At 42.2% G+C, this 27382-nt stretch overlaps 4 protein-coding genes and 1 long non-coding RNA gene across 10 annotated transcripts in view; 3 read left to right on the top strand and 2 right to left on the bottom strand.

Annotated features, from left to right (window-relative positions):
- The first annotated feature begins 323 nt into the window (after positions 1-323).
- On the top strand, positions 324-7949 carry pnpt1 (polyribonucleotide nucleotidyltransferase 1). Its single transcript, XM_058058583.2, has 28 exons — positions 324-544; positions 1153-1213; positions 1296-1370; positions 1451-1556; positions 1644-1693; positions 1764-1827; positions 1909-1956; positions 2019-2132; positions 2216-2402; positions 3306-3357; positions 3426-3483; positions 3562-3658; positions 3734-3836; positions 3904-3974; positions 4090-4126; positions 4276-4342; positions 4427-4516; positions 4584-4637; positions 4717-4826; positions 4904-4975; positions 5063-5126; positions 5823-5906; positions 5983-6066; positions 6139-6245; positions 6621-6676; positions 6777-6855; positions 6931-6978; positions 7059-7949. The coding sequence occupies exons 1-28, from the start codon at positions 426-428 to the stop codon at positions 7221-7223; spliced, it is 2322 nt and encodes a 773-aa protein (XP_057914566.2). The 5' UTR covers positions 324-425; the 3' UTR covers positions 7224-7949.
- Positions 7950-8152: 203 nt separating this feature from the next.
- ppp4r3b (protein phosphatase 4, regulatory subunit 3B) lies at positions 8153-17730 on the top strand. Of its 4 annotated transcripts, none has more exons than XM_058058581.2 (16): positions 8160-8736; positions 9255-9310; positions 9590-9688; positions 10250-10873; positions 11781-11858; positions 13310-13426; positions 13518-13634; positions 13732-13863; positions 13959-14061; positions 14146-14187; positions 14765-14923; positions 15008-15177; positions 15267-15406; positions 16221-16369; positions 16456-16586; positions 16802-17730. In XM_058058581.2, exons 1-16 carry the CDS (start codon positions 8595-8597, stop codon positions 16901-16903), a joined length of 2361 nt encoding a protein of 786 aa, XP_057914564.1. In that variant the 5' UTR covers positions 8160-8594; the 3' UTR covers positions 16904-17730. The 4 variants fall into 4 exon arrangements, with proteins under 4 accessions (XP_057914562.2, XP_057914564.1, XP_057914563.2 ...); XM_058058582.2 differs by having other exon boundaries at positions 8167-8736; positions 16459-16586; XM_058058579.2 differs by having other exon boundaries at positions 8153-8736; positions 13959-14187.
- Positions 17512-23688, bottom strand: cfap36 (cilia and flagella associated protein 36). 3 transcript variants are annotated; one of them, XM_078787357.1, is made up of 11 exons: positions 23295-23688; positions 22856-22920; positions 22263-22364; positions 22071-22185; positions 21927-22014; positions 20265-20430; positions 20052-20099; positions 19629-19689; positions 19356-19513; positions 18927-19094; positions 17512-18860 (listed from the first exon to the last, which is right to left on the bottom strand). In XM_078787357.1, exons 1-11 carry the CDS (start codon positions 23398-23400, stop codon positions 18777-18779), a joined length of 1161 nt encoding a protein of 386 aa, XP_078643483.1. In that variant the 5' UTR covers positions 23401-23688; the 3' UTR covers positions 17512-18776. The 3 variants fall into 3 exon arrangements, with proteins under 3 accessions (XP_078643483.1, XP_057914568.2, XP_057914569.2); XM_058058585.2 differs by having other exon boundaries at positions 17513-18860; positions 19584-19689; positions 23295-23687; XM_058058586.2 differs by lacking the exon at positions 20052-20099 and having other exon boundaries at positions 17517-18860; positions 19584-19689; positions 23295-23686.
- The window catches only part of LOC131108085 (uncharacterized), an 18016-nt gene continuing 13941 nt past the window's right edge, over positions 23308-27382 (top strand). Inside the window, exon 1 of the long non-coding RNA XR_013625121.1 lies at positions 23308-23497. This is a non-coding gene — a long non-coding RNA (uncharacterized LOC131108085). The remainder of the gene's footprint in view (positions 23498-27382) is intronic.
- Positions 24086-27382, bottom strand: part of LOC131108082 (inactive phospholipase D5-like) — a 30084-nt gene continuing 26787 nt past the window's right edge. Inside the window, exon 10 of the mRNA XM_058058836.2 lies at positions 24086-27352. Within this exon, the coding sequence (XP_057914819.2) occupies positions 26901-27352 (452 nt within the window). The 3' untranslated portion in view covers positions 24086-26900. The remainder of the gene's footprint in view (positions 27353-27382) is intronic.

The raw sequence follows: 27382 nt of genomic DNA, 5'->3' as shown, positions 1-27382 counted from the left end.
AGAACCATCAGTAATGATAAGATGGTCTCTGGCGACCTCTAGTGATGACTGCAGTAACTGCAGGTTGTCATTTAGATCAGAAAACATCTGAGTTTAAGTGGAAACTACAAATATAGCATGTTTTTCCAGTCCGCTTAAGCCTGCTATACAATAAAAAATATAATAAAATTCAAATGTTGTCCTTGGTAAAGTCCTTGGTCCTTAAAAGTAACAATTGATTTTGAAGTATAAACTGGACCGATACATTTCTACGATTTGTCCTGTTGCAAATCGGACCGCTTTTATTGTCGGACAGTCAACAAATACGTCCAATCGGAATCATCCTTCTCAAAGTCACTTCCGCACATGTGACCCCCTGTCATGGAGTCCCGCACGCGTCTGTCTGCGTCGTAAAGTCACTGTTTTCTTCAATTGTTTTTTTAATAATGTGGTTTTTACGATATATAGGACGTTCTATTCCTCGCCGCCATGTTCGTTTGTGCCACCAGAGTGTTTACAGAAGTCATGAAAACGTACGACGTGTGGGAGTGGACCTTGGAGAGAAGTGAGTTGACTTTTCCTTGCTCCCATTCATTTTCCCATTAATGGAGTAGTTTCGATTTACTCGGAAGGGCTACTAAGATTTAGCATCACCTGAAACGCTGCAAAGTCCTAAAATGCGTTAGCTTAGCCTCATTTCATGAATAATACATAATGGCAGACGTGTAATTGTAGGTTTCTTTAACATACAGAATCCAGAAGGGAATGTATTAAAGGTTATGAATGGGTTTGTATTTGATACAGTCAAAGCAAAACATGGCTTCGTACTTTTTGGCAAGAAAAGAGGTCAGGTGTCATTTTGGTCCACTCCTCTTCACTGACACCATCCAAGACCTCAAGGTTTTGACGGATCAGACCGTCAAAGTCCTACCCAGTATACTAATGTACTTATTCCCCAGCCACTGTTTTGTTGCCTTGGTTGTATGTTTTGTCATGGAAGACCCATACATTCCCCATGTTTGATGTTGCGGTGGTTTTGTCGGTGTCATTTTCATCATTTCTCTGCCTCCAAACACATCAACTTGATACCAAAACACTCAATTTTGGTGTCATCCCAAAAAATCTCAACATTGGTTATAAAATATGTATTGTATGTATGTTTGTGACTTGTAGAAAGCTTGAGATCTCCTCTGGGAGGTTAGCAAAGTTTGCTGATGGAGCTGCTGTAGTTCAGGTAGGTCCATGCACATTGCTTCCATCATATAGTCATCCATGTTATAGCATTGCTAACTTGTTTTTTGTTCTGCTATGTGAAGCTGGGCGACACCTCCGTGATGGTGACGGCTGTCAGCAAAACCAAACCATCTCCATCTCAGTTTATGCCTCTTGTGGTACACCAACCCTTGCATTTATTGATATATTTGCACAGGAAGAAGCTCAAAATACAAAATAACATGGCGATTATTCACAGGTGGACTACAGACAAAAAGCGGCCGCAGCCGGCCGAATCCCGACTAACTATTTAAGGCGAGAGCTGGGCACCACTGACCATGAGATTCTCACCAGCAGACTCATAGGTGACTTGATGAGAAATCCTTCTTTATATTAACTTGATTGTGTTATTGCTAATTTATGCTGTTTATTTTGCTTTTTTCAATGTTCAGACAGGTCCATTCGGCCTCTTTTCCCTCCTGGTTACTTTTATGACACTCAGGTGTGTTTACGTTTCTGCACATTTTACTGTTTTTTTTGTTAACATGAAATAAGAATAAAGTTGCCTGTAGATCCTGTGTAACTTGCTCGCGGTGGACGGTGTCAACGATCCAGATGTACTCGCCATCAACGCAGGTAATGATGCAATATTCCACTTTGAGGCCATAGATACTGCGATTGTTTTTTTTTAAGTGATCTTTTGTCTTACTTTTACAGCCTCGGCTGCTCTGGCTCTTTCTGACATCCCTTGGAATGGACCCATTGGTAAGCAATCCTTTGGATCGGTTGGAATCCATTGTGTTAATTCACAAACGTGTGTGTTGCAGGTGCCGTGCGTATGGGAATGGTTGATGGCGAGTTACTGGTCAACCCCACCAGGACAGAAATGGCCTCCAGTACTCTTAACATGATTGTAGCTGGAGCCCCTAGCAGTCAAGTGGGTAGGTCTTTAAGAAAATAAAATCCATCATCTACTTTTTTGAAGGCTTTGGCGCTCATCTCTTGTTTCTTTACTCGTTGTCAGTGATGATAGAAGCGTCGGCGGAGAACATGCTGCAGCAGGACTTCGCCCACGCGGTGAAAATGGGAGTCAAACACTCCCAGCAGATCATCCTGGCCATCCAGCAGCTGGCGCGCGAGCTCAAAGTGACCAAGCGCACGCCTGTTAAAGTGTTCTCGGCCCCGGCGGACATGGTGGCCCACATTCGACAGTAAGATTCATGCTGATGGTTGACGGTCACAATTCTAAAACTATGATCATTATTAGGGATATTATCGCTATTAGATTTTTTCCTGATCATGAAAACTGATATTTAAAAAAAAATGCTGTATACAACACGTGTTGGGTATATGTTTCACATATCGGTATCTGCTGATAGCGGTATCGGAAATTGAGAGTTGGCCAATAAAAATCGGTTTTCGGCAAAAAAGCCAATATCAGACAACTCAGTCTACTGTTGGGGCCGTAACCCACGACAAGCTCAAACTCAACTCTAAACCTCTTACATCACTTCCTGTCCTCCGCACATTTGTCCACCCGCCACTAAGGTTGCAAGCCGGGGTTTTATCTACACTTATATTGAGTAATGCAGATGCAAGGGTGAGCCTTCTAATCATTTTATGATTAGAAGGCTCTAATAATGTTAAAAAGTACACCCTGGACTGGTGGCCAGCCAATCACAGGGCACATATAGACAAACAACCATTCACACTCACATTCATACCTATGGACAATTTGGAGTCGCCAATTAACCTAGCATGGTTTTTTTTTGGAATGTGGGAGGAAACCGGAGTACCCGGAAAAAAAACCCACGCATGCATGGGGAGAACATGCAAACTCCACACAGAGATGGCTGAGGGTGGAATTGAACTTGGGTCTCCTAGCTGTGAGGCCTGTGTGCTAACCACTGGACCTCTGTGCAGCCTGTGTCTATATATACATATTTCTATATACTGTACATTGTAGATGTCACATTACTTTTATGAATGATTCGTGGTAGTTTGACATCAGAAAAAAACACAAGGTAACGAACAAGTTGTCATTTTCAAACAAGACGAAACACCATTCCATTCATGGCCTCAGTCATAACTTTTTTTTTCATATTTTCATGCAGATCAACTTCTGAGAAGATTTATTCTGTTTTCACTGATCACACTCATGATAAGGTACGCATCAACCCCACCTGCCCCCCTGTGTGGGTTTATATAAAGTGGTTAACAACTGTCATACGTAGATTTCAAGAGATGAAGCCATCAACAAGATTCGACTAGAAAGTGAAGAGGAACTAAAAGGTACATTTTTGTTTGCGGGGTAACACAAAGAAACGTGTTCATGATCAGTTATGATGAAATCCTTTCTTTACTTTACAGACAAATTTCCACAAGCTGAACCTTTTGAGGTCATCGAGTCCTTCAACACCGTGAGCAAAGAGATCTTTAGGAACTTGGTGCTGAACGAGTACAGGAGGTATACAAGATGTACTTTCCCATCTCTTTACACTCCATGATAGAATCCGTTTAAAACACGTGATTGTACGTTTAGGTGTGATGGGAGGGAGCTCAGTGCCTTGAGGAACATCTCCTGTGACGTTGACCTCTTTAAACCGCTTCACGGTTCAGCTTTGTTCCAGCGGGGGCAAACCCAGGTGTGTTGGAGAGGCTTTAGTTAGGACAAAGGTTTGATTCCGAGTCATGTTTGTGGTTGTTTTTCAGGTTCTGTGCAGCGTCACGTTTGATTCGCTGGAATCCAGCGTTAAGACCGACATCATCACCACAGCATTAAGGTAATTCAACTTTGGAATAGTGGTTGGCATGTTGAGCATATCGTGAAGACGCGGGTTCGATTCTCCACGTCTCATCTCTGTGTGGAGTTTGCGTGATTTGTTTTTCTGTCAACAGTGGCATCAAGGACAAGAACTTCATGCTTCATTATGAAGTAAGTCAACTCCTTTTTGTCTCGTTGTCCTACACTCGGGGTGTCCAAAAATGCAGCACGTTGTAGAAATAAAATTAAACAAACAAAACCCCAGCAAAATTAAAATTAATAATAATAATAATAAACCTTTTTAATTCTTGTTATTCCAGTTTCCACCCTATGCAACCAATGAGATCGGAAAGATGGGAGGTCTAAACCGCAGAGAGCTCGGACACGGTCAGCGTGGATTCCGTTCCTCCTAATACACCAGCAACACACACTGGACACTTGATTAGGAACACCCAATGTGTGTGTTTGCAGGCGCCCTGGCTGAGAAAGCGCTGAGGCCCGTCATCCCCAAAGACTTCCCTTTTACCATCAGGGTCACTGCCGAGGTCCTGGAGTCAAACGGTGAGGGTCTGACGAATGATGACCCCGTTCCTCACTGTTTATTCACGCGCCTTGCGTTACTTCTCAGGGTCTTCATCCATGGCTTCGGCATGCGGCGGCAGCCTCGCTCTCATGGACGCAGGTATTCTTCACAAAATGTGTGGAAATATTACTTATGTGCAAAAGGGAAAAACGGATACTTGAGTTCCGCTGTCTACCAGGCGTGCCCATCTCTTCCGCTGTGGCTGGTGTCGCCGTGGGCCTCATCTCCAAGTCCAACCCAGAGAAACCCACAGAGATCCTCGACTACAGACTGCTCACCGACATTCTGGTAAAATCTGGTGAAATAACAGTGACTATAAAGCACTTATAAATCCGACGATGAGGTTGTTTTTTGGGGGGGACCAGGGAATAGAAGACTACCTTGGAGACATGGACTTCAAGCTGGCAGGAACAAACAAAGGCATCACTGCTTTACAGGTAACACGGGCGCCGACATCTTGAAGTGTTTTTTTTTTCCCACAACACCAGTTGCTCACTTATTTACTCCGCTTGTTACATCTCCAGGCTGACGTGAAGATTCCAGGTTTGCCTCTCAGGGTGGTCATGGAGGCCATCCAGCAGGGCACAGGTAGGGTTTATACACGTAGACACGTAGATTTCAGCTACTTTATTATACCTTGCCAAGGGACAATACTGTAGAAAGTAAACTCGGTGATACTTTAGAGTAGTCAGTGTACAGCTTGTACTGCAGTATACATTTGCTCTCCATTGAAAATGCTTCAACATGCAGCCATTATTTTTATAAATAGCTATCTCAAATGGTTGACAACTAGTTATTATTATTAACGGCTATGATTATTATTGTTATTAACAGCTGACAACGCAAGTGAGTACACATGACAGCACCATTGTATCTTGCAATGCCTTAACCAGAGCTCTACTGATTCCATTGGTGGAGATGGTTCCTTCGTTGGTGCACCTTCCACTTCAGCTTCCTCAGCCAGGCACTCACCATCTTGGAGGTGTTTTGGGGCTCCTTATTTGGGAAAACTGCCATGCAACCCAATTTCCGCTTCAGTGTCACCCACCGTACATGTTGACCGCAGCACTCATGCACGTTGTAACTTGTGTTGCTAACGTGTGTTGACTCATGTTCAGTGAATCGATACTGCTATACAAGCTGTACACAGACTACTCTAAAGCATATCATCTCTATTGTGTTGTGTCTTGGCAAAGTATACTGTCCTTAAACATGGGTGTTCTTACTTCTGTGTACAGTAATTGTAATGTGGGGGTTTGGTAACCTCTTTTAATGACATTTCAGTGGCAAAGCGAGAAATCCTGGGCATCATGAACAAATGTATACCAAAGCCGAGGGCAGCCAGGAAGGAGAACGGGCCAGTTGTCGGTGAGTTTTGGATAGAAACGAGTATAACCTTTTGACCTAATGAAGTTAAACAAAATTATGGCTCGTGCGTCTGCAGAGAACGTGCACGTCCCCGTGTCCAGACGGGCTCGCTTTGTGGGCCCAGGAGGGTACAACCTTCGCAGATTACAAGCTCAAACAGGTAACATCGGTTGTTTGGTTTTTATATATGGTCAGTATATACGTATGTGGAAGGCTTTGGTGTCGTTTTAAGGTGTGACAATAAGTCAGGTGGACGAGGAGACTTTCTCCGTGTTCGCACCCACGCCAGGAGCCCTCAGCGAGGCGCAGGACTTCATCAGTGAGATCTGCAGAGATGATGTGAGCCTCCAAGATGTTTGTCTTTTTTTAATATAAGTAAATTTAATCTAAAATAACCACAAACATTCATTCATGTTCAACTAAATCAGGTACCGAATTTTCAAAAAGCTAAGGACTCTGCGCCAAACACGTATACACTAACACTGCTGACATAGATTGTCTATTTAACAGATTACTTGTAAGCAGCAAGCAGTCAACAAAAATGCAGAGGAGTGATTGTCCTTGCACTTGAACATACTTTAGATGGGTAATGGTAAAGGTTTTATTTGTTTCCAACATCTGTAGCGAAGTTTACCACTTGCCCAATTCAAAATTTGGTGACTGATCATCTACTATGACTATTCGTGTGTACATAAAGTGCATTTTCTGTTGCAGCAAGAGCAGCAACTAGAATTTGGTGCTATTTACACTGCCACCATCACTGAAGTAAGGTAAGTCCAGGCCCTTAAAAAACATGGAATGGCTGTTTTCAATGGTAATTGAGATTTTTTTTTTTTATTGTATTTATTATTTTTTTGTTCTGTGCTGCAGGGACATTGGCGTCATGGTGAAGCTCTATCCCAACATGAGTGCCGTGCTTCTGCACAACTCCCAACTGGACCACAAACGGGTATGTAGCTCGCCCTCTGCAACATGTTTGCAATTCCAGTCACCATTTAAATGTTCTTTTTTTTTCCCCTCATAGATCAAACATCCAAGTGCTCTGGGTTTAGACGTGGGGCAGCAGATTCAGGTTGGCCGTCACAGGAAGCATTTCTTATGAGCAAACAGTCCACACTCTATGTAAACTTCACACGGTGACTCTTTCACCAGGTCAAGTATTTTGGACGGGACCCCACAGACGGCAGAATGAGACTGTCTCGGAAAGTCCTCCAGTCTCCTGCGGCCACGGTGGTGAAGACGCTGAGCGAGAAGCAGAGCATCTCCATGGGATCCAACGCAAACAACACAACAGATTCATTAGCTGATCTCAAGTGAATGACACTAAATGCCAATCATCTGGTGGATTTGGATGTGGCACTTGAATGCAGTCCAGCCTGGATGCGGAGCACAAGTTATAAACGTGCTCTGTTTTGCATTTACTGTGACAAAGTGACTTTCGAGCTGTGAGGAATTATGCGACAGACAAAGGCATCGTATGAAAGGTGTAAAATATTGTTTTTAAATATCAGTGGTCCACTTGGGTGGGATATGTCATTATCTTTCACAATACAGTAATGACCAGTAGTCCTGTATCTACAGTATGTATCTAGCTATCAATCCGAGTCAGTCATTATGTAAATAAACTTTTTGGATTGTGCATTACTGTGACTGTGTCCTAATTGTCGGGTTAAGTAATTGGAAAAATCTACATATGTGACCGTCTTTATATTTTCAATTTACATTCGATGTCATTTTGGGAACACAAATCTGGCTTTCCAAAGATAATCAGTTTAATTGAAGAAAATAATACGCCACAACTGCAAGCTACAACCACAATTATTTGCAGGATTAGTTTCAGTATGGTCTGTACTGTGTTCAGTTGTATTCATTTTGTCTGTACTACGAAAGTCCCAATTATCAGGGTATTTATTTGATAAACTATATAATGTGGCAGTCAGACAGTGATGTGCATCTCCGAGGATGATAATTCTCATTAAATATGATTATTGTTGGGTGCGTCATAGCGTAGTAGTAGTGTTTCTAATGTTGTGTCCCTCTAATGGTGTTGAATAAAGTTTTTTCAAAAAAACGTCAGTATGATGCACATGCACGTTTCCAGTCCCAATTGTAAACATGAAGTTTTTAAATATAACTCATTAAATATGTATGTAAAAAATAATTTTGGCACAAAATTTAATACGTAATTACAATATAAAGTAAAGTAATTGTAGTTGATTGTTATCGTGATAATAGCATGAATTGGACCGTTTGTTTGACATGTTTTTGAGGATTTGCGTTTTAGTTTTATAAAGTTCGTTGCGTTACGTGATTTTCATGATAGAATCTGTAATGATTTCCTCTTTGGGTGCATTTGATTGACGTCGAGCGACCCAAAGAGCAGAAGATCGGATTACAAGATGGCGCCCAGTGGACGTTAGCGAGGAGGCCGCCGTAGTTGTTGTCTTCCTGGCATTTTTAAAAAAAAAAACTATTCCGAACGAGGGCTCCACTTTGACTTTTTCCGTCGCCGGGTATGCTAAGGAGGCAGTAGGCATTTCTCCAACACTTTGGTTTCACGCTGCATGTTCCATAACATGCGGCTGCAAACAAAGTTGTCAGGCTAGGGAGGAAAACAGAAAGACGGCGAAAGGCGTAGTAGCTCGTTAGCAGTACAGCTAGCCTGCTAGCTCCCCGACTCCCTTCACAATGTCGGACACTCGGCGGCGTGTGAAGGTTTATACGCTGAACGAAGACCGACAGTGGGACGATCGGGGTACCGGGCACGTTTCGTCCACCTTTGTGGAGCGCCTGAAGGGGATATCTTTATTGGTTCGTGCGGAATCGGACGGTAAGTTCCCACGTTAGCAAAGCCACGCTAATGCTAGGTTAGCTAAGGTTAGCATTGTGTGCTCCGTTATTGTTGTTTGCTTTAACCGCGAGTCAAGTTTGTGTGGGGGAGTCGAGAGCGAACTATGTAGAGTGCGGTGCTGTTTAATCTAAAAATGTGTGTATCTTTTAGCATATGTTATAGCTGTTAGGACAATGTGTGCTAGCAAGCTAATTTCTTTAGCATTGGCGTGATAGCTTCAGCATGGGGGCCCTTAAAGTCTGATCTTATTTGTATTTACACTTTCCTTTAAACCGGTTTCTTCTTGTATCCGATATTCGGTGTGTTTTTTCAAAAAACGCACATGTTTTGCGGTGACTAACAAGCTCTGTCGAACTTTGTCTTTGTCCGAAGCTAAACATAAGCCAGGTCTCACATTGTCTGTCCTTACTAGCATATAATAGATGGAAACTAACCAGCAAACAACTTCCTCGTTTTGTTTTTATTTCCCCAAGTCTAACTTGTTGATTTTGTTTTAGGCTCACTTTTGTTAGAGTCGAAGATTAGCCCCAATACTGCATATCAAAAACAACAGGTAAGTGCAGCTCTAGTCTGGATAAGCCACAAAAGCAAATCACAACATTTGAAACAATGTTTTATTTTTGCAATCTTTACTACCAAAATAGTTCAACTGTTTATAACGGTCACTTAAACCTCATACATAATCATTTGCATTCCTAGTTTGTACATTTTTTATTTGGAATTCTTTCATTTTCATGCAATGAACTGGATTCATGAGAATATTTACAGGCACAATCATTTTATATGTGTGCTAAACTATGCACATATATTGTCGCATCATTGTTTTTTGCAGGACACACTGATTGTCTGGTCCGAGGCCGACAATTATGATCTGGCGTTGAGTTTCCAGGAGAAGGCAGGCTGCGATGAGATCTGGGAGAAGATTTGCCAGGTAAAGGCAAAGTCTAGTCTTGGTGTTGTTTTGGATAAGAAAGTTATGTCATGTGAAGGCTGGATATAATCATGATACTGCAGTATTGGGGTGCGTTGACACTTGTCATTTTGGGTCTAGTTATAACGGACAAGTGCGGTTGCATGTCAGGTTAATTGGCGACTCCAAATAGTATGTATGTGAGTGTGAATGGTTGTTTGTCTGTATGTGCGCTGTGATTGGCTGGCGACCAATCCAGGGTGTACCCCGCCTCTCGCCCGAAGACAGCTGGGATAGGCTCCAGCACCCCTGTGACCTTTGTGAGGATAAGCGTTAGAAAATGAATGAATGCAATTTGACTCCTGAATACACTTGGATGCTCTTCATTTTTCTTTTTCTTACATTTTTCAGTTTCAAGTCCGGTCTATACAGATAATTAAATAAATATTATCAATTTCTCTAGCATTTCAAATCAGGCTGGGGCTAAAAAGGGGGGGCATAACAGAAAATGATTGTTTCTAGTGGTTGGCATGTAGAAAGTATGGCATTTAACCTTGTTTTTTTTTCATTTATTGACTTCAGGTGCAAGGGAAGGACCCCGCTCTGGACATCACCCAGGACCCCATTGACGAGTCAGAGGAGGAGCGTTTTGAGGAGATCCCAGAGACAAGCCACCTTGTCGAGCTGCCCCCCTGCGAGCTGAGCCGCCTGGAGGAGATAGCCGACCTGGTGACGTCGGTGTTGTCGTCGCCCATCCGTAGGGAAAAACTGGCTTTGGCCCTCATGAACGAAGGCTACCTCAAGAAACTGCTGGGCCTCTTCAGAGTGTGCGAGGACCTGGACAACAGGGAAGGCCTCCATCACCTCTACGAGATCGTCCGGGGCGTCCTGTTCCTCAACAAAGCCGCCCTCTTCGAGGTGATGTTCTCCGACGACTGCATCATGGACGTGGTGGGCTGTCTGGAGTACGACCCTGCGCTGGTCCAGCCCAAGCGGCACCGGGAGTTCTTGACCAAGACGGCAAAGTTCAAGGAGGTCATCCCCATCACGGACTCTGAGCTACGGCAGAAGATCCACCAGACCTACCGTGTGCAGTACATCCAGGACATCATCCTTCCCACGCCATCGGTTTTTGAGGAGAACTTCTTGTCCACGCTTAACTCCTTCATCTTCTTCAACAAGGTGGAGATCGTCAGTATGTTGCAGGTATGAACAGACACTTTTGGATCACAATGACCGTCTACATCACTTCTTGGACAGGATTATTACACATGCATTAATTACATGTTTTATTTTCAGCGCAAAAGTTGAAGTTTGTAATTTTATATTAAATTATTTATCAAGTTTCATGTTTTATTGTTATTGCACCAATTCAATGCAACATTGTTATATCGTGGTTGTCCGGTGAATTGCATTACAGGTATCTAAAATAGTTTACCATCCATAATTCAAGTCAAATAATTTTTCTTAGTGCATATCATATATAGCAGTGGTTCCCAAAGTGGGGTACGTCTATTGCCACAGGGGGTACATGAATAAAAATGAAAAACAATTACCACCGATTCACTCAAAATTACGAGTGTGCCTGAATGCCTCAAAGTCCGAGGACACCACAGCAGGAAGGAGAGGCCAGCCACATTCGAGGGTTTTTGTCAGACCACAGAGTATTTTCCCCAAAGGTCTTGGGGATCATGAAGATGCTTTCTGGCAAAATTGAGACGATCCTCAATGTTCTTTTTGTTCAGCATCAGATTTCGTACCGCCATACAGTATGGTGGTGCTGTGAGCGCTGACGTTAACTGCGGCAAGTGAGGCCTGCAGAATGTTGTTGTGGGGTCTTTTGTGACCTCTCAGATGAGTCGTCGTTGTGCTCTTGGGGTAATTTTCATTAAAAAAAACAAACAAACAGCATTTTTTTTGATCGGAAGCATTGAAGTGTGACCAAAATGCCAAAAGAAGAAATCAGAAAGGGGACCAACACATTTACACACCTGTATTTTTATTAGTAAGATAAGATTGTGTATGGTATGTCACATTTAACTTGCTGGATGCTCGACCAGGTTATTTCCTTTGGTGTTGATTTGTTCACCATCAGTATTTTCCTATGCTGCAGGAGGATGAGAAGTTCCTCACTGAGGTTTTTGCACAGCTCACAGATGAATCCACAGAGGAGAGTAAACGGCGGGAACTTGTAAGTCAACACTTTTTTTTTTGAATGGAATCTGTTGGTATGGTAATATATACTTAACTCCCTGCATACCTGAAGTACAATTTAATAGAAACTTCCACTTGCTATAGTATAGTGGTCCTAGCTTGAGGTGGGTGATGCGTCAAATTTTGGTATGAATCAATCCACCCATCCATCCATTTTCTATACCACTTATCCTCAGTCCAATTCCAACTAAATGCAGCGCTGAGACTTCTTTCAATTTGTTGGACATAATTGAATAAAACATAGGACAAGACAAATATTTGCGGTAATCGACATTTTAATGACACATTTATGACAACAATTTAAGAATATACATTGGTACCTCAGATTTCCTTATTTCCTTCCAAAATGTCAGACGGAAACACAAGCAATTTTGGGGTTTTTTCCCACCCCAATTAGTGGGTGTCCCTGAGTTTTTTTGTTTTAACACTGGTAGTCCCACAAAAAAAAAACACATTACATGTTACCAATGCTGTTGAAAACCTAACACTAAAATGCTAAAGCTACTTACCATTGAGCGACACCTTGAAGTAACCTCTTCGGACTGTCCAGTCTCTACTTCCGGATCGGATTCGGGATCCAACATATATGGCTGTATGTTAAAACCGTACGTTTAAAAAAAGATAAACCTGTATTATCAAGTCCTATAAAGTTGGGGTTGCAGCTAGCGACACAACACCGGAAATCCTCAAACTACAAACTATGGGTGGGATACATTAAAACGGACTGTTTAGACTGTCGTGGAAACCACGAAATCCAAAGAAATACAATTGGAATATGTGCATATTCAGGAAGATCTAGAAAGCTTGGCGTGCTGGTTATCATGTGTAGCTGCTCTATAGCATTCCACAACTCAATACAAAAGGCCAGAAAATGATCATAATAGATCCCCTTTAATTGATTATCGTGACAGGCCTACCACCCTGGTAGTGATACTATCGATATTTGGATCAATCCCCCTCCCATAGTAGTAATGCCTTACAAAACTAATACAATACAATTGCAACGTGATGTCATGTATTCAAAGCAGTCACGTCTTTACTGGACAAGTGGAACTGATTTTTCAAAATATATTAACTTATGGCCAGCGTGTACTTCACATTCACATAGAATGGACGCATGCACCAGATGTAGCATTGAGGAAATTTTAATCTGTAGTCCTTAAACGCGTCATAGTCATCACCTGACATGCACTCATGCTTGGTACACATGAAAGATCGTGTAAGTGAGATCCAACACTTAACATCATATACAATAAAATGACATAAGCATAAACAGTGACATGTACTCATGCAATTGACATACAACAGTATATACCACACATCATACATGAGAAAAACTTCATATCACAGCTGCTTATTGTTTTAAAAAGTACTTACACCAAGCATTTTTGTTGTTCTTTAACCTTGTTTCGATTCTCTTATGCTCAGGTGAACTTCGTCAAGGAGTTCTGTGCGTTCTCGCAAACGCTGCAGCCTCAAAACAGGGACGCCTTCTTCAAAATGCTGGCAAATCTCGGCATTTTGCCTGCGCTGGAAATAGTCATGGTGAGGCGCTGTGCATATTTCGGGTGGAATTACCGCGAGGATGGAGTGCGGAATCTCAGCTGCTGATTGCTGTTTTGTTTTTCTCCTCCAGGGAATGGATGACCTGCAGGTGAGGGCAGCGGCCACAGACATCTTCTCCTACCTGGTGGAATTCAGCCCGTCCATGGTCAGAGAGTTTGTCATGCAGGAGCCACAGCAGACTGATGATGTAAGCAATCAAGTACCCTTCGTATATACGTACATTTGATTGACGTTCTTCTTTATGCCTTTCAGTGTCAGCGTGCTGACTTTGTGTTTGTTTCCAGGACGTGCTCCTCATCAATGTCGTCATCAAGCAAATGATTTGCGACTCTGACCCCGAGTTAGGCGGCGCCGTCCAGCTGATGGGGCTGCTCAGGACGCTAATCGACCCTGAAAACATGCTGGCCTCCACCAATGTAGGCACATCTCGACACTCTTAGAGAAGCCGCAAGTCTGTATTGTGTTTGACAGCGTTTACCCAGGAATCACACGCCTCTCTGTGTCCTTCCAGAAAACGGAAAAGACGGAATTCCTGAGTTTCTTCTACAAGTACTGCATGCACGTTCTAACCGCACCGCTGCTGGCCAACACGGCTCATGACAAAAACTCAAAGGGTGAGCGGGGCTGTACACATGCTACGTTCTCAACGTGTGCAACGAATGGAGGTTCTCACTCTTTTATGCTTGTTTTTTTCAAAGATTTACAAGAGGGATCCACCAAGATCAACCCCGTGTGTCCAGGTTAGTTCGGTTCCCTTCCGTGACACGAGTCTTCAAACTTTTCTTAAATGTACTGGCAAAGTTTTTTTAGTAGCATTTTAACATTTCAACTCCCCGTCTTTGAACTCACAGCTCTCATGTCAGGAACTAACTGACGGATAGTTTGCAGAAAGTCAGACTTTATTTTCATATGTGTAGTGAAGCCTGCTTTTTCCATTGTGGTGGGCGTGTATATACTGGTCATATATCTCATTTTATGTCATATAATTAAAATTGTTAAACTGTTATTACTTTTAGGTTGTTTGTTTATTTTGTCACTGTTTAACTGGTTATGTCCTCTTTGCTGCTCTGCAATGTAAATTTCCCCACTGAGGGATGAATTAAGGTATATCTAATCTAATCCAATCCAATCCATGGGGCGGGCTCATCCTAAGTGTTTCCACCAATCATGTCCTTCATAAAAAATAAAGCAAACGCATGAGGGAGATGATAGATATAACAATACTGTTGGAATCTCATTAAAAAGTCACTTTGGCATTTTAGGGGACGTTAAAAACAAAAAAATCCAATCAGTAAAACTCCTCAACCTTTTCTGTAGATAACTTTCAGACGGCTCAGCTGTTGGCGCTGATCCTGGAGCTGCTGACCTTCTGTGTGGAGCACCACACGTACCACATCAAGACCTACATCATGAACAAAGACCTGCTGAGGAGAGTGCTTGTGCTCATGAACTCCAAGCACACCTTCCTTGCTCTTTGTGAGTGTACAGTATATAAACACACACATACACACACCACAGCCTGATTCGTACCAAGTTGACTTGTGTGTGTGGCGGTCCAAGGCGCCCTGCGTTTCATGCGCAGGATCATCGGTCTCAAGGACGAGTACTACAACCGCTACATCATCAAAGGGAACTTGTTTGAGCCGGTCATCAACGCCCTGCTGGACAACGGCACACGATACAACCTCCTCAACTCGGCCATCATCGAGCTCTTTGAGTTCATCAAAGTGGTGAGCCCTCGACAAAAAAAAAGGGTTCATTCATGTTGAGGCGCCCCGATTAGATGGTTTGGACACTGGATGTCTTTTTTTGTTTGCAGGAGGACGTCAAGTCCCTCATTGCTCACATCGTGGACAACTTCTACAAAGCACTTGAATCCATCGAGTACGTGCAGACCTTCAAGGGCCTGAAAGATCGATACGAGCAGGAGAAAGACAGGCAGAGTCAGAAGCTCACAAGGTTTGGACGCTTTTTACCCTACAATGGAATGATGTCGACGGTCCATCTGTGTGGACTAACTCAGCAGCTCTGTTCGTGACCCAACCACATATTTTCCACCTCTGATCCAGATACCTGAATTCCTGAAAGGAACTACAAATGCGTCAGTTATCCTATTTAAGTCTGATATGTCTTATATTGTGTTATTTACACATATTATTTATACTTGGCAAATAAGCCCCTCTACCTGCCCACACGCACACACAAAACTTATATAAAATAATAACATTTTATTTGTATAGCGCTTTTCAAAATACTCAAAGACACTTTACAGAAGAATGTTGAATAAAAGAAGAGTTGAATAAAAGCAAGTCAACTGAGTAAAAGATGCATTAAAATACAACATTCATTCGTTAAAACACGAGTAAAAGCGGGGCGGGGCACAGCAGTCAGATATAAAAAGTTAGACATTAAAAACATTAAATTATTATATAATATATATATATTTTATAATATATACATAATTATTTATTCAAAATTATTTAAATAATTTGTGTAATTTACTGTTTGTCATCTATTTATTCTCCACATTATTATTAATATTTATTATAGGGGAGCCAGGCAACGACATTTCGTTGGCAATTTCACTGCTGTGTTATTGTGCAATGACAATAAAGGAAGTCTATCCATCCATCCGTCCGTCCGTCCATCCATCCATCCATCCAATGTCTATAGGGCTCTACTAATGTTTGTAAACAGGTTTTCAATGAAAATCATAGACTCATTTTCATCCCTACTAAGTATCCTCATCGTGATGCATTTGCGTCATTTAAAGATTTCGCAGAGATGCTCGATCTTTGGACGAGGACGAAGAGCTGTGGTTGAACGACGAGGAAGACGACGACGAAGCAGACGCCGTGGACAAGAGCCGAATGGAGGACGACTACTCCGACGGCTACGGCAAATACATGGAGGCCAAAAAAGGTAAACAGCGGCTCTCATTCGGAATAACGCGAAGTCCACCTTTTAGGACTCTCCTTCCAAGGTGAGCCAACTCCGCGTTGTCTCAGCAGGCGCCGCCAACGGAGCCAACAACGGCAAAGCCGCCGCTCTCCCGCCCTCCTCGCCCGCCGCCACACCCAACAACAGCTCGACATCCTCGGTCAAGACGGTCGCTCTGCCCGCCTCTCCTGTAGTGAAGGTAAAAATAAAGTAACGTGATTGGCTAACGGTACTTCTAGACACTATTATTATGATTATCTAAAGGCTGCATTCCAAATCTATTTAAATACCACCTCTACAATTATCACCCGCTTCGAGTTCATACTGGTTTCCTCATACGGTCTGGCCATAACGGTATTTCCCAGTACATAAATTGAGGTATCATGTTGTCAATGTGACAAATGTTCCTCTTAGACGACTCTGGTTGGCTTGGTGGACTACCCCGACGACGAGGATGAAGAGGAAGAAGACGAGGAGGAGCACTCCCCGAGAAAGCGTCCCCGCCTGAGCTGTTAAGGCTGAATGTCCCCCCAGTGTCGGGACGGGCGTCACGGTCCCTCCTGTTCTCTAGCTGGACTTGGTCACTGGTCCCCCCCCTGGAACTGTTCGGACCACGTCAAGGCGGATTTAAGACCACCTCGCTCCATTCCTCCTCCCGAGGACCTTCACTAACCTTTAACTAACTCACGGCTCGCCTCCTCCATCGCCGTCCCAGGTCTGACCCACACTGTCCTCCTAGCCCTCCACACCGACGCCACCAGAGAGGCTACAGCGGAAATACAAGTGCCAAGGCCGTCTCCTGTTGCTGCCTCTGTTGCTATAGCAACAGAGCCTAATGTGGTACAGGAATCGCCTCATCCCCACCTCCCCCCCCCATCCAAGCCCGAGCCGCTGAGCTCCGCGATGGAGGCAGCCCGTGGACACACCGTGCCACAGGCCAGTCAGGCTAGCAGGACTAGCCCTCGTAGTTGTTAGGACGCTTGACTGGCCGCTCCATGTCGTTGGTCACGCATGTCCAAGTGTGAACCAGGAACACAGGAGCAGGACGTCTCAGGCGACCAGGGATCCCGTATTTCACCACTTTTGTTAAAAAGTACTGTACAGATGATGATTTTTTTTCCCTTTTGCCTCTTTTTAAATCATTTGCCCGTTTCATTTGGAAAGGGGGACAGCAATACTCACCCAACTGTTTTTTTTTTTTTTTAATTTGTAATCATCGCACAGCGGTGATGTCATTGTTCTCCCTTTCAGTCCAGTTCCTTTGATTCAATGTAAGTTGCAAATGCTGGTTTTAAAAAAAACAACAAACATTAAAACTGCAGTAAATTCACTTTTGCAGCCAACATTTTGGGATGTCTTGAGTTTTGAATTTTAGATGTATTTTTTTACTTACTAGGCTGTTCTTACCCTTCTGGTGCTATTTCACCCTTTCCTCTCCTGGCACACATTCAATCAGAACATTTGTACCTCGGCCCATTACTTCTATTCAGCTGTTTCTGCAATTTCACTTACTTTGTGGGTTATTTCCAGTCTTATTTCAAGTTATATTTCAATTGAGTATTAAGCGGTGTCTGCCAAATTGCAAATGGGAGGAGCGATGCCATCAATTAAATGACATCTTAATGAAGCACTAATTTAGTTGCGAATGAGGGTTGCATATATTTTTATTACAAAATGTCTTCTTACAAACATGCAAGGAGGGATTGACTCGGCCATAGTCTTTGTTTTCTCTAGGAATTCTAAAGGGGAATAGACCCAACTATCACCTGGCAGGTTGTCTTGACATTTTTGTAACATTTTGACCAAATGTGACCCTGAATGTCCGATATAATCTGGTACTGACGGCATATTACTTAACATTTGTTTTAATAACATCCACTTTACGAATTATTTATGTAACAACATGGGATAATATTGCATCACAGTTGTTTCCACTTAGAAACTATTACGTACACATGCTTTCTAAATGCTGCCATCTAGTGGTGTAAATGTGCATGAACCAGCGGGTCCAGTTTCTGAAGCTCCAAGCATTGCATTCTGAGATATCTTTCTGCAAGTTGCATGCATGTGGAATGTTTTTTTTGGGGTTTTTTTTTTACATCTCAACATATGTACAATGATTTTCTTCCACCTGGACACTCAAGTCCAATGATGACGTGAAAAAACAGTCTTTAAGATCAGAGTGCTCCATTCGACACACTCTTTGACATCCTCTGGAGAAGACAAGGAAACAGTCATATCGTCACAAAGGAAGATCTCTGACTTGTCTTGATGTGTACTGAGCGAGGACATGGTGCACAAACCCTGATTCCACACAACAAAGGTGAGTTTAGGAACCTTAGACTGCATTCAAAGGAGAGTTCGTATTTTACGTGGATGCACGCGGCGCTCATTTCTTGATGACTTCTTCTTTCAGCTTGTCAGCCAGATGCTTTCTCTTCTGAAGCTTCTTCCGCTCCTCTGCAGAAATCTCCTACAGGAGAAAAGTGGGTTTTAATGAGGATATATTCCACCCAATCTTAACATCTAATGGACTCACAGAGGTCTGAAGAGGTGTCGGTGGTGAGGGGGTGCCGGGCGCCTCCTCGGGCGTGCCGGCTTGCTTGGTCTTGTTCTGCTGCTCCTTGAGCGCACGTAGCTTGTCTCGCTGCTGACACAAGTAAGCCGCCCTCTGCTGGAGCTGATGCTGCTGTGACGCCGACAACTCCTGGAAGAAAAGATGGAGGACGGGGGTAAGATTCTAAAATGAAACCCGGCAAGGACGAGATAAAGCACTCTTATATTAGTGCTTTATATTATACACTCAAATATTATTGTCCAATTTTGTTTTTACCTCTTAGTTTAAATCAAAATAAGTTTTTTATTAAATTTTTAGGGTTATTTGTTTTTATTATTTAGTCAATGAATATGTTATAAATGTGTGCATTAAATTAAAAAAATAACTAAAAAATGTCCCCCATGTACTCACAGTGTAAGGCTGAGAGAAGCCCGCCTCCCTGTGTGCTTCCTCCAGCCAGGATTCCCCTGCTGATTGGCTGCTGCTCTGCTCCTTGCGGTCAGGGATGGAGCTGATGGGCGCTCTCACAGGAGGCAGGACTCTGGGTTGCAGGCAAGCACTGACACCATCTAAAACACACACAGATTCACTTTAGAATAATATACACACTTTGTAACATATACATTTTGCTGTTATTACCAGAGGTACGCATGGAAGAAGAAGAAGAACTGTAATTCTCCTCATGCTTTCCGTCTCCTGTGGCTGCCATCTTGATCTCAGTGTTTCTGGGTGTCTTTCCGTTGACCTTTGGGGAAAAAAGTGACACATTAATCTACATAAACGTCCATCACATAACTACACATCTATATTTAGCCATCAAAAAACCTTAAGTCACAAGGGTGGGGAGGAGGGGGGGGTCTACAAAAGCAAATAACCTCAATCTCTAGCGTATTGGCATTAACCGCTGCAGCTGTAGGCTGAATAAATAGTCAATTATAAAATCATTTTAATCAATAAATAAAATCATTTTAATAAATAACAGCCTCCCAACACCTGCTTTCAACTGACACTCAAACACCCCAGCAGTTAAAATGTGAAGCTAGGATACTAGCACTTGCTAATCATAGGGGCTTCTACTACGTTACCATAGCAACTCCAGTGAGTTACCAGATTAGCTGCAGTGTTCCCATTCACCAGGTGACCGTCAGCTTTGGCCTGAGCGAGGAATAAATAGCACATTGGAAGCCATTCAATCCAACAAACCACTTTGGTAAATCCAGTAGGTTAACCTCGTGGGGGGCTGGGGGGGGGAATTCCTTTTGGTGAGAGTACGACTGATCTAATTGCACAATTTGGCAATTAGCAGTAGCCGCATCTTACCTTGACAGAGCTGCTGTCTTGGCTGGGAGGAGAGCTTTTGGCCACTTCGCCACCGCCACCAGCACCTTGGGGCTTGGGGTCACATCTACCGCTGGATGTAGAACCCTGCTCCTCCTCCAGGAGCAACCTCCACGACATTTCCTCGTCGTATTCCTCTTTGGACTTTCTGAAGGGAGGGGGACAAAGTTTATCGAGACAACAAAAAGGCATAATAATAATCATCATCATATGAAAACTAAGGTTCCACTATATATAACAATTATTTGACATCACTTTATAGAATTATACTTCAAATTCCGTTTGACAATTTAGCTGTTTTTTTTTATGACAGGAAAAAGGAGGAATATTTCTATGGTAAGTCATTCACTATCTGTATTGTGTATGCTATTTTATTTATACAGTTGTCCCTCTTTTCTCACCGTTAATTGGCGATAAGTGAATTTAAGGCATTTAGCCTTCCCAGTACATTGTGCTATCATGCTAGGTGTTAGCATTACTAGCATTTTAGCTATTTTCATAAGAAGATATATAAATATATACATATATCAATACTTAGGACTATCGTGCTCGGTGTTAGCATTACTATCATTTTTAGCTATTTTCATAAGAAGATATATACATATATCAATACTTAGGACTATCATGCTATGTGTTAGCATTACTAGCATTTTTAGCTATTTTCATAAGAAGATATATAAATATTCTACACATATATCAATACTTAGGACTATCATGCTCGGTGTAAGCGTGCTAGTGTTTGCGTGTTAGCATTGCTAGCATGTTAACATTGGCATAATAGCATTTTTAGCCATTTTCAAAGGTTGACACTTGTATAGACTTAGCAGTATCATGCTCGGTGTTAGCATGCTAATGTTGGCATTGCTAGCATGATAATGATAATGATCCATAGTATGTAGTTTATATCAATAAATAAAGTTTATATCGATAAATAAATAAATATGTAGATAAAATAAATATAGGAGTAATATTTAAGGTGTAAATCACAATATATGGGGATATGGGCTCTCCAATTGCTTTTCTAGTTATGAGATGTTACATTATGAGACGACCCCGGCGGAAAAAAACAAAACAGTAAACCAGATGCCCGTAAAAAATTAAAATTTGACTGAAAATCCATTAATTCAGAGTCGCAAATGCTAAGTCTCAAATACACAATCTAATGAGATCCAATATCTTTCCCTAATGCATTCTGGTAGGCAAGAGCAGTGAAGTTGCTCCACCTAGTGGGTGAGTTGGTGCATGACAGCTTTTACAAGAGGAAGTGAAAGATCTGAGAGTGACCCCGGTTGGACAAAGTGGATTAAAAAAAAAAACCAAAACAAACTATTTTTCTTCAGCTGCTGGTCGCTGGTGTCAATTGCTCCAACCTAAATTAGCCGCACGCTAAGGAGCTTAAAGTGTGCTCTTCTAACGAATCTAAATCCCATTAGAGAGCAGGTAGGGCAGCAACATGTGGGACCTTGAAGAACGACGGGCACGTTCCAGGAGATATTACAATCAATACGGAATATGGTCCCATCCAGTCACTTCTACCACTGCAAACTATGACCATAATCAAACATAATGTTCATGTCATACCTCAAATCCGAACATTAGTATCTTGGTGATGAAGACAGAATGTTGCACAAAAACAGAACTTACTTCAGGACCTCCTGCAGGATCTTCATCTCTTGCTGCTGCAGCTCCGTCAGGTCATCCACGCCATCAGTCAGACACTCGGGAAGAGCCCCTGGAGACATGCTCTTGTTACTTGTAGCCATGTCTGTGTTCAACAATGAAGCTTACCATTCCTCTCTTTGATCACACGTAGGGCTTGAAGCTGCAGCTCCATGTTCTTCTGGACCATCAACGAGCGGAACATCTGGAAGTCATCTGTGGCCAGGACTGGCTGGAAAACAGACTAAACCCAACAGAGATGTGATAACCAGAGTGTCATATTATTGTAGTTTACAGTATCTGTGTGACAGCCTGACATACTTGCACAGTTTTGGACTTGGCAAAAGGGGAGGTGCACGCATCCAAAAACTGTTGCTCGTTGATGCCAACCTCTTGCATGTAATTCTCCAGCAGCTTTTCCACCTGCAAGAGCAAAGGTGAAGCAAAATGTATCTTTAAAAAACAATAAATAAATTAATAAAAAAATATATATATATATATATATATAAATATATATATAATATCTAAATATATTTTAAAAATATATAAATATATATTATATAAAATATATATATTATTTTTATGTATGTACTTTTAAGTTATTACTTTAATTGCACTGTGGGTATAAATAAAGTTATTTCAAAGTCAACGACCTGTGCATTGGGGTGGGCGATACCAACAAAACATGTCAATAATCCCAGGATCATTGACATAGTTTGTTGATATTGTTAGTTGTCAATAATCCCAGGATTATTGACATATTTTGTTGATATTGTCCTTTTAAAATTACTATCGACTCACAAACGGCTTGTATCAACCCAACACAGACACCATCCGTCGGTATTGGATCGATCCGTCCACCCCTAATGCGCATTGGGTGCTACATTATTTGTTTATTTGACATACGTACTCACCAACTTTTTATACTGCAGATGGATTTCCGTGTATGACAATTTATTTTCATCTTCATCATCAAACACTGAAAAGTAATGACATGTACAGTAGATTATAACAAGGTCCTAGAGTCCTACCTGTCGAAATTCATATCACGGGAATTGTAATCAACGCGTGTCAATTAGCATATCGACAACTTAGCTAGCTCGTGTTACTGTTTTTATTTTAATTGCCATATTTTTTTCTCTCGTCTCGTTGATAGCACTAGATAAATGTAAAGTTCATTTAAATGTTTTATATTCGATAAACAACACTACTGGGCGTCAAAGGTTAAAACGGCAGTGATAAACATGGCGACGCGTGTTAACATTAGCTTAGCCGGATGAGCTAGCAACTTGGCAAGCTCATGGTGCTAAGATAAACAAGCTTGTCTTAAAAAAAACAGGTGAGGTGCTTTACCTGTGCATTTGTGTTCCATAAAGTCCGTGACTGGAATAACCCATTCTGGACTCCCCAGGTAGCCGACGATGCTCTCCACCACCCACTCGCTGTCGTCCTCGGCCATGTTGGCTGCTGCTGCTGCCGCTGCCGGGGGATGTCAGCGGCGGCAGGCCGGCCACCAGCTTCGCTCCTCCGGCCTGAGCGCGTCCAGCTCCGCTACGGTACAGACACACGCAGCCCGCACATACAGATGCACTCATTTATGGATATTGACAATCATAAAACGCCCCCCATTACGCACACATCCCAGGTGGGCGAGGGCGCTGTTTATTTTTCCCTCTTGAAGGGGACGAGCAGAAAGAATCGCGCTCTCTTGCAGAAGAGCGATGACGCCTGATTGGTTGTTATGGTAACAGTGTCGTCACTCAGCTGCTCACTCAGGTTATAAATAATTAACACAAATCTGTTTTTAACACAATACTTTGCATCAGTATCATATCAAAAGCTACACTTTAGCTCCATGGCATGGACTAATATGCAGCAGTGCAAATGTAGACTTTATTCCCATTTATTCCTGTAAAATTCCCATATCCAATCAATTCTCATTCGGGTGTCAGCTGACTTTGGGAGAGGCTAGGTACTCACTAAACTGGCCCCCAGCCAATCACATTAACACAAGCAACCATTCACATCCTCACATTCACACATATAGCTATACGGCTATGGAATGCCATATTCAAATTGCCATAATTCTTTCCAAACAATACATAAAAATGATACCAATATAAGAGTACACATTTTTTATTAACAGTAAAAATGCAGCAGTCAGATAATCCAGCAGTGTGCTTTAACAAAGGTATCATTATTATTATTATTAAAATAAATATGCATTCCTCCTCATGTGTTTTAAAGGTATATATCGTTGGGTGGGTGTTAAGAGTAGAAAGGCGCATATCTACAGTGCACAAGTGAGCAGGGCATGCAAGGCAGCGGTCATGCCAGAAGCAGCATAAAGGTAGGCGACTTTTAATAACAAAAAAGTTTTACATTTGTATGTGGAGGTTAAAAACTGGAGAAAAAAACAAACACCTTTAAGTGTACATTTTCCATTTTAAGTGTCCAAAGTACGGCCTGGGCGTTACTTGCGGCGCACAGCTGTTTTTATATTAGCCCACAGCACATTCTAAGCCATTTTTTTTCTTACAGGAAGAGAATCAAAATAAAAAAGAGAAAAAAGTAGTAATTTTAGGAGAATGACATGGCAATATTTGGAAAAATAACATCATTTTGGTAGTATAGTATAAATTAGTTTGCAGTTTGCAAATTTGTTTACAAAACAGCAGATAAAGATGATAACCCCAACCCTAACCCAAACCCATTTTTTGAAAAATTAGGTTGCGGAAAAAGTCAACATATTACGGCGATAAACTCAAATGTGATAAGAAAACCTAAAAAAAACATAAGAAGAAACAGCAAAAATGAAAATAGTCCCAATTTTACAAAAATAATGACACCATGATATATATCTTGTGACACCCCCATTAGAATATCAGCAGTTTATAGATTGTAGCTGATTCCATAAGCGTTACACTGACACAATACTATTGACTATTTTGCTGGAAAACAGACCAGATGTGTGTATTGTGCCTGTGTACTGCCTCAGTGCATAACAAGGGAATATGACTGATATTTATGATATTTCTGGGTTGGATTGTGCTTCTGTTGATGTAACACTATTAACATCACGATGCTGTTTGCCATCCTGGCGTTTGCACAGTCACCACTAGGCAGTGCTGGATATCCACTGAGGTTCAGTCCCATCTTGAGTAACGCCTAAATGGCTGTAAAAATGTTGATACTGGCTCAATTATACATGTAATGTTTATAGGGCAGGCGCAAATCCTATTTACAGAATTTTGTCTGCAAATGATCCCAGATGAATAGCGTTAGAGGTTTAATAAAGACATCTACATTACACAAAAGATGCAATAGTAGTCATTCGAAATGACTACAAGCTTTAAGTACAGGCGAAATGAATTGCTCTGTCACGTCCAAGAGACTGAACATGACATGAGTCAATTTGTGTTCAAAATTAATTATACTGATTCGGCCGACAATGGACACACCCTGAAGCCACCCCTAATTGCGCCTTTGGTATTCATTCAGTGGAAATTCAGTGTCACAGACACTGCAATGTTTGTCTAAAAGAACTCTTAGACCCTTTTACGCCAGAAAATAATGCAGCAGCTTAAATGTTAATGAATGCTTTCAGCTGCTTAAAATGTACTGAAGGGATGATTTGACGTTTTAGAGCGCCGTGATTCACTGGTTTTTATTTATGTTCATTATAAAAAAAATAATCTGTGCAGACCCTGATACTTTTAATTTTAAAGAGTGCTTTTAGCGGCGGTGCAGTTAGATGACTAAATTACATGTGCAGTCTTAAATGTCAGCACGTACTTAGTAGCGTTGATAACTTTAACTACTCTTAAGTTGTTTGAGAGTACACTTCATGGTTACATAAAGATTTTGCAATGGTTTCCTTTCTTTGCATAAACATGCAAATGTCTCCCAGCTTGTGCGTGCAAAGCCATATAATTTTACCATCAGCTAGCAATAGCACTTCATTAGAAATTGTATTCAAATGCTGAGAAAAACACTAAAAAGGGGGACTAGAATGACAGCATATCATAGCAATTCCAGAATACCATGCAAATATGACCCCTAGTGACTGATGACATCAGAACAATCTTATTGGATTTTTAGTAAGTGCTATGAGGCAATTCCATGGCGTCAGACCTAGGGATGTTGTGATCGATCAACCACTGATCAATGTCAGACGATTTCTGTAAAAAAATAAAATAAATCATGTGATCAGCGTATGCCGATCCCAAATTGTAACGCCACACCTGACCAATAACTATCATTCATTCATTCATTCATTCATTCATTCATTCATTCATTCATTCATTCATTCATTCATTTTCTACCGCTTTTCCTCACGAGGGTTGCGGGCGGTGCTGGAGCCTATCCCAGCTGTCTTCCGGCGAGAGGCGGGGTACACCCTGGACTGGTTGCCAGCCAATCACAGGGCACATATAGACAAACAACCATTCACACTCACATTCATACCTATGGACAATTTGGAGTGGCCAATTAACCTAGCATGTTTTTGGAATGTGGAAGGAAACCGGAGTACCCGGAGAAAACCCACGCATGCACGGAGAGAACATGCAAACTCCACACAGAGATGGCTGAGGGTGGAATTGAACCCTGGTCTCCTAGCTGTGAGGTCTGTGCGCTAACCACTTGACCGCCGTGCCGCCTATAGCTATCATTATAAAAAAAAAAATCTAAAAATGTAGTGTTAATCCATGTGATCGGTATCAGTATTGGCCGATCACGCTCACGAGTGATCGATATCGTAATTGGTAGCTTAAAACCCTGATCAGAGCATCCCTATTCAGAACCGCTAAGTCTTTCCCAAACAGCACGAGTAGCATCAGAGAGAAGCATTGAGGTTTCTTCCTGAGGCCCCCTGTTCTGGAAACTAAGAGCTACTCTAGTTAACTACAAAAGGCCAATCATAAAATGCTACAAAGATCCAGGAATCGGTTTTCCCAGTCACAGGGGACCATGGAGGACCTCTCTGCTGCTGCTGGTGTCAGACGACGGACTATTTGTTCCTATTATGTCCTCCCACGCAGTCCTTTTGATTAGTGCCTGTTTCTGTTCAAGAAGGCGGATTTTCTGCTGCAAAGTGTCTCCAACTGGATCCAGTCTGTTGGTCTCACTCTGCTGTCCTTCGTCATTGGGATTGTTCCTCATCGGTGCTGGTCTGCGATCCAGCTGGCTGGCTTTGACCGGCACCATCTTGTTCATCTGGTTATTGTTGCACACTGGGATCTTGTTGGCCTGAAGGGTGCGACTGTAACTGGAAAACCAGTCCCTCTCAAAGGCAGCTCGGAGATGGTCCACCAACGTAAAGTTCTTCTCCTCCACGCCCTCCAGTTGGTTAATGACCAGGCCTGCTCCTGCATTGTAAGTGAACTCATTCCCCACCCAGTCCAAATTACCTGTCAGGACATCGACACAGACAGGTCATT

This window comes from Doryrhamphus excisus, linkage group LG20, assembly GCF_037039965.1.
Source record: "Doryrhamphus excisus strain RoL-2023G ecotype Guam linkage group LG20, RoL_Dexc_Guam_v1.1, whole genome shotgun sequence".
NCBI lineage: Eukaryota > Metazoa > Chordata > Actinopteri > Syngnathiformes > Syngnathidae > Doryrhamphus > Doryrhamphus excisus.
The sequence above is the reverse complement of the archived record's forward strand: the minus strand, read 5'-3'. Positions and strand labels throughout refer to the sequence as shown.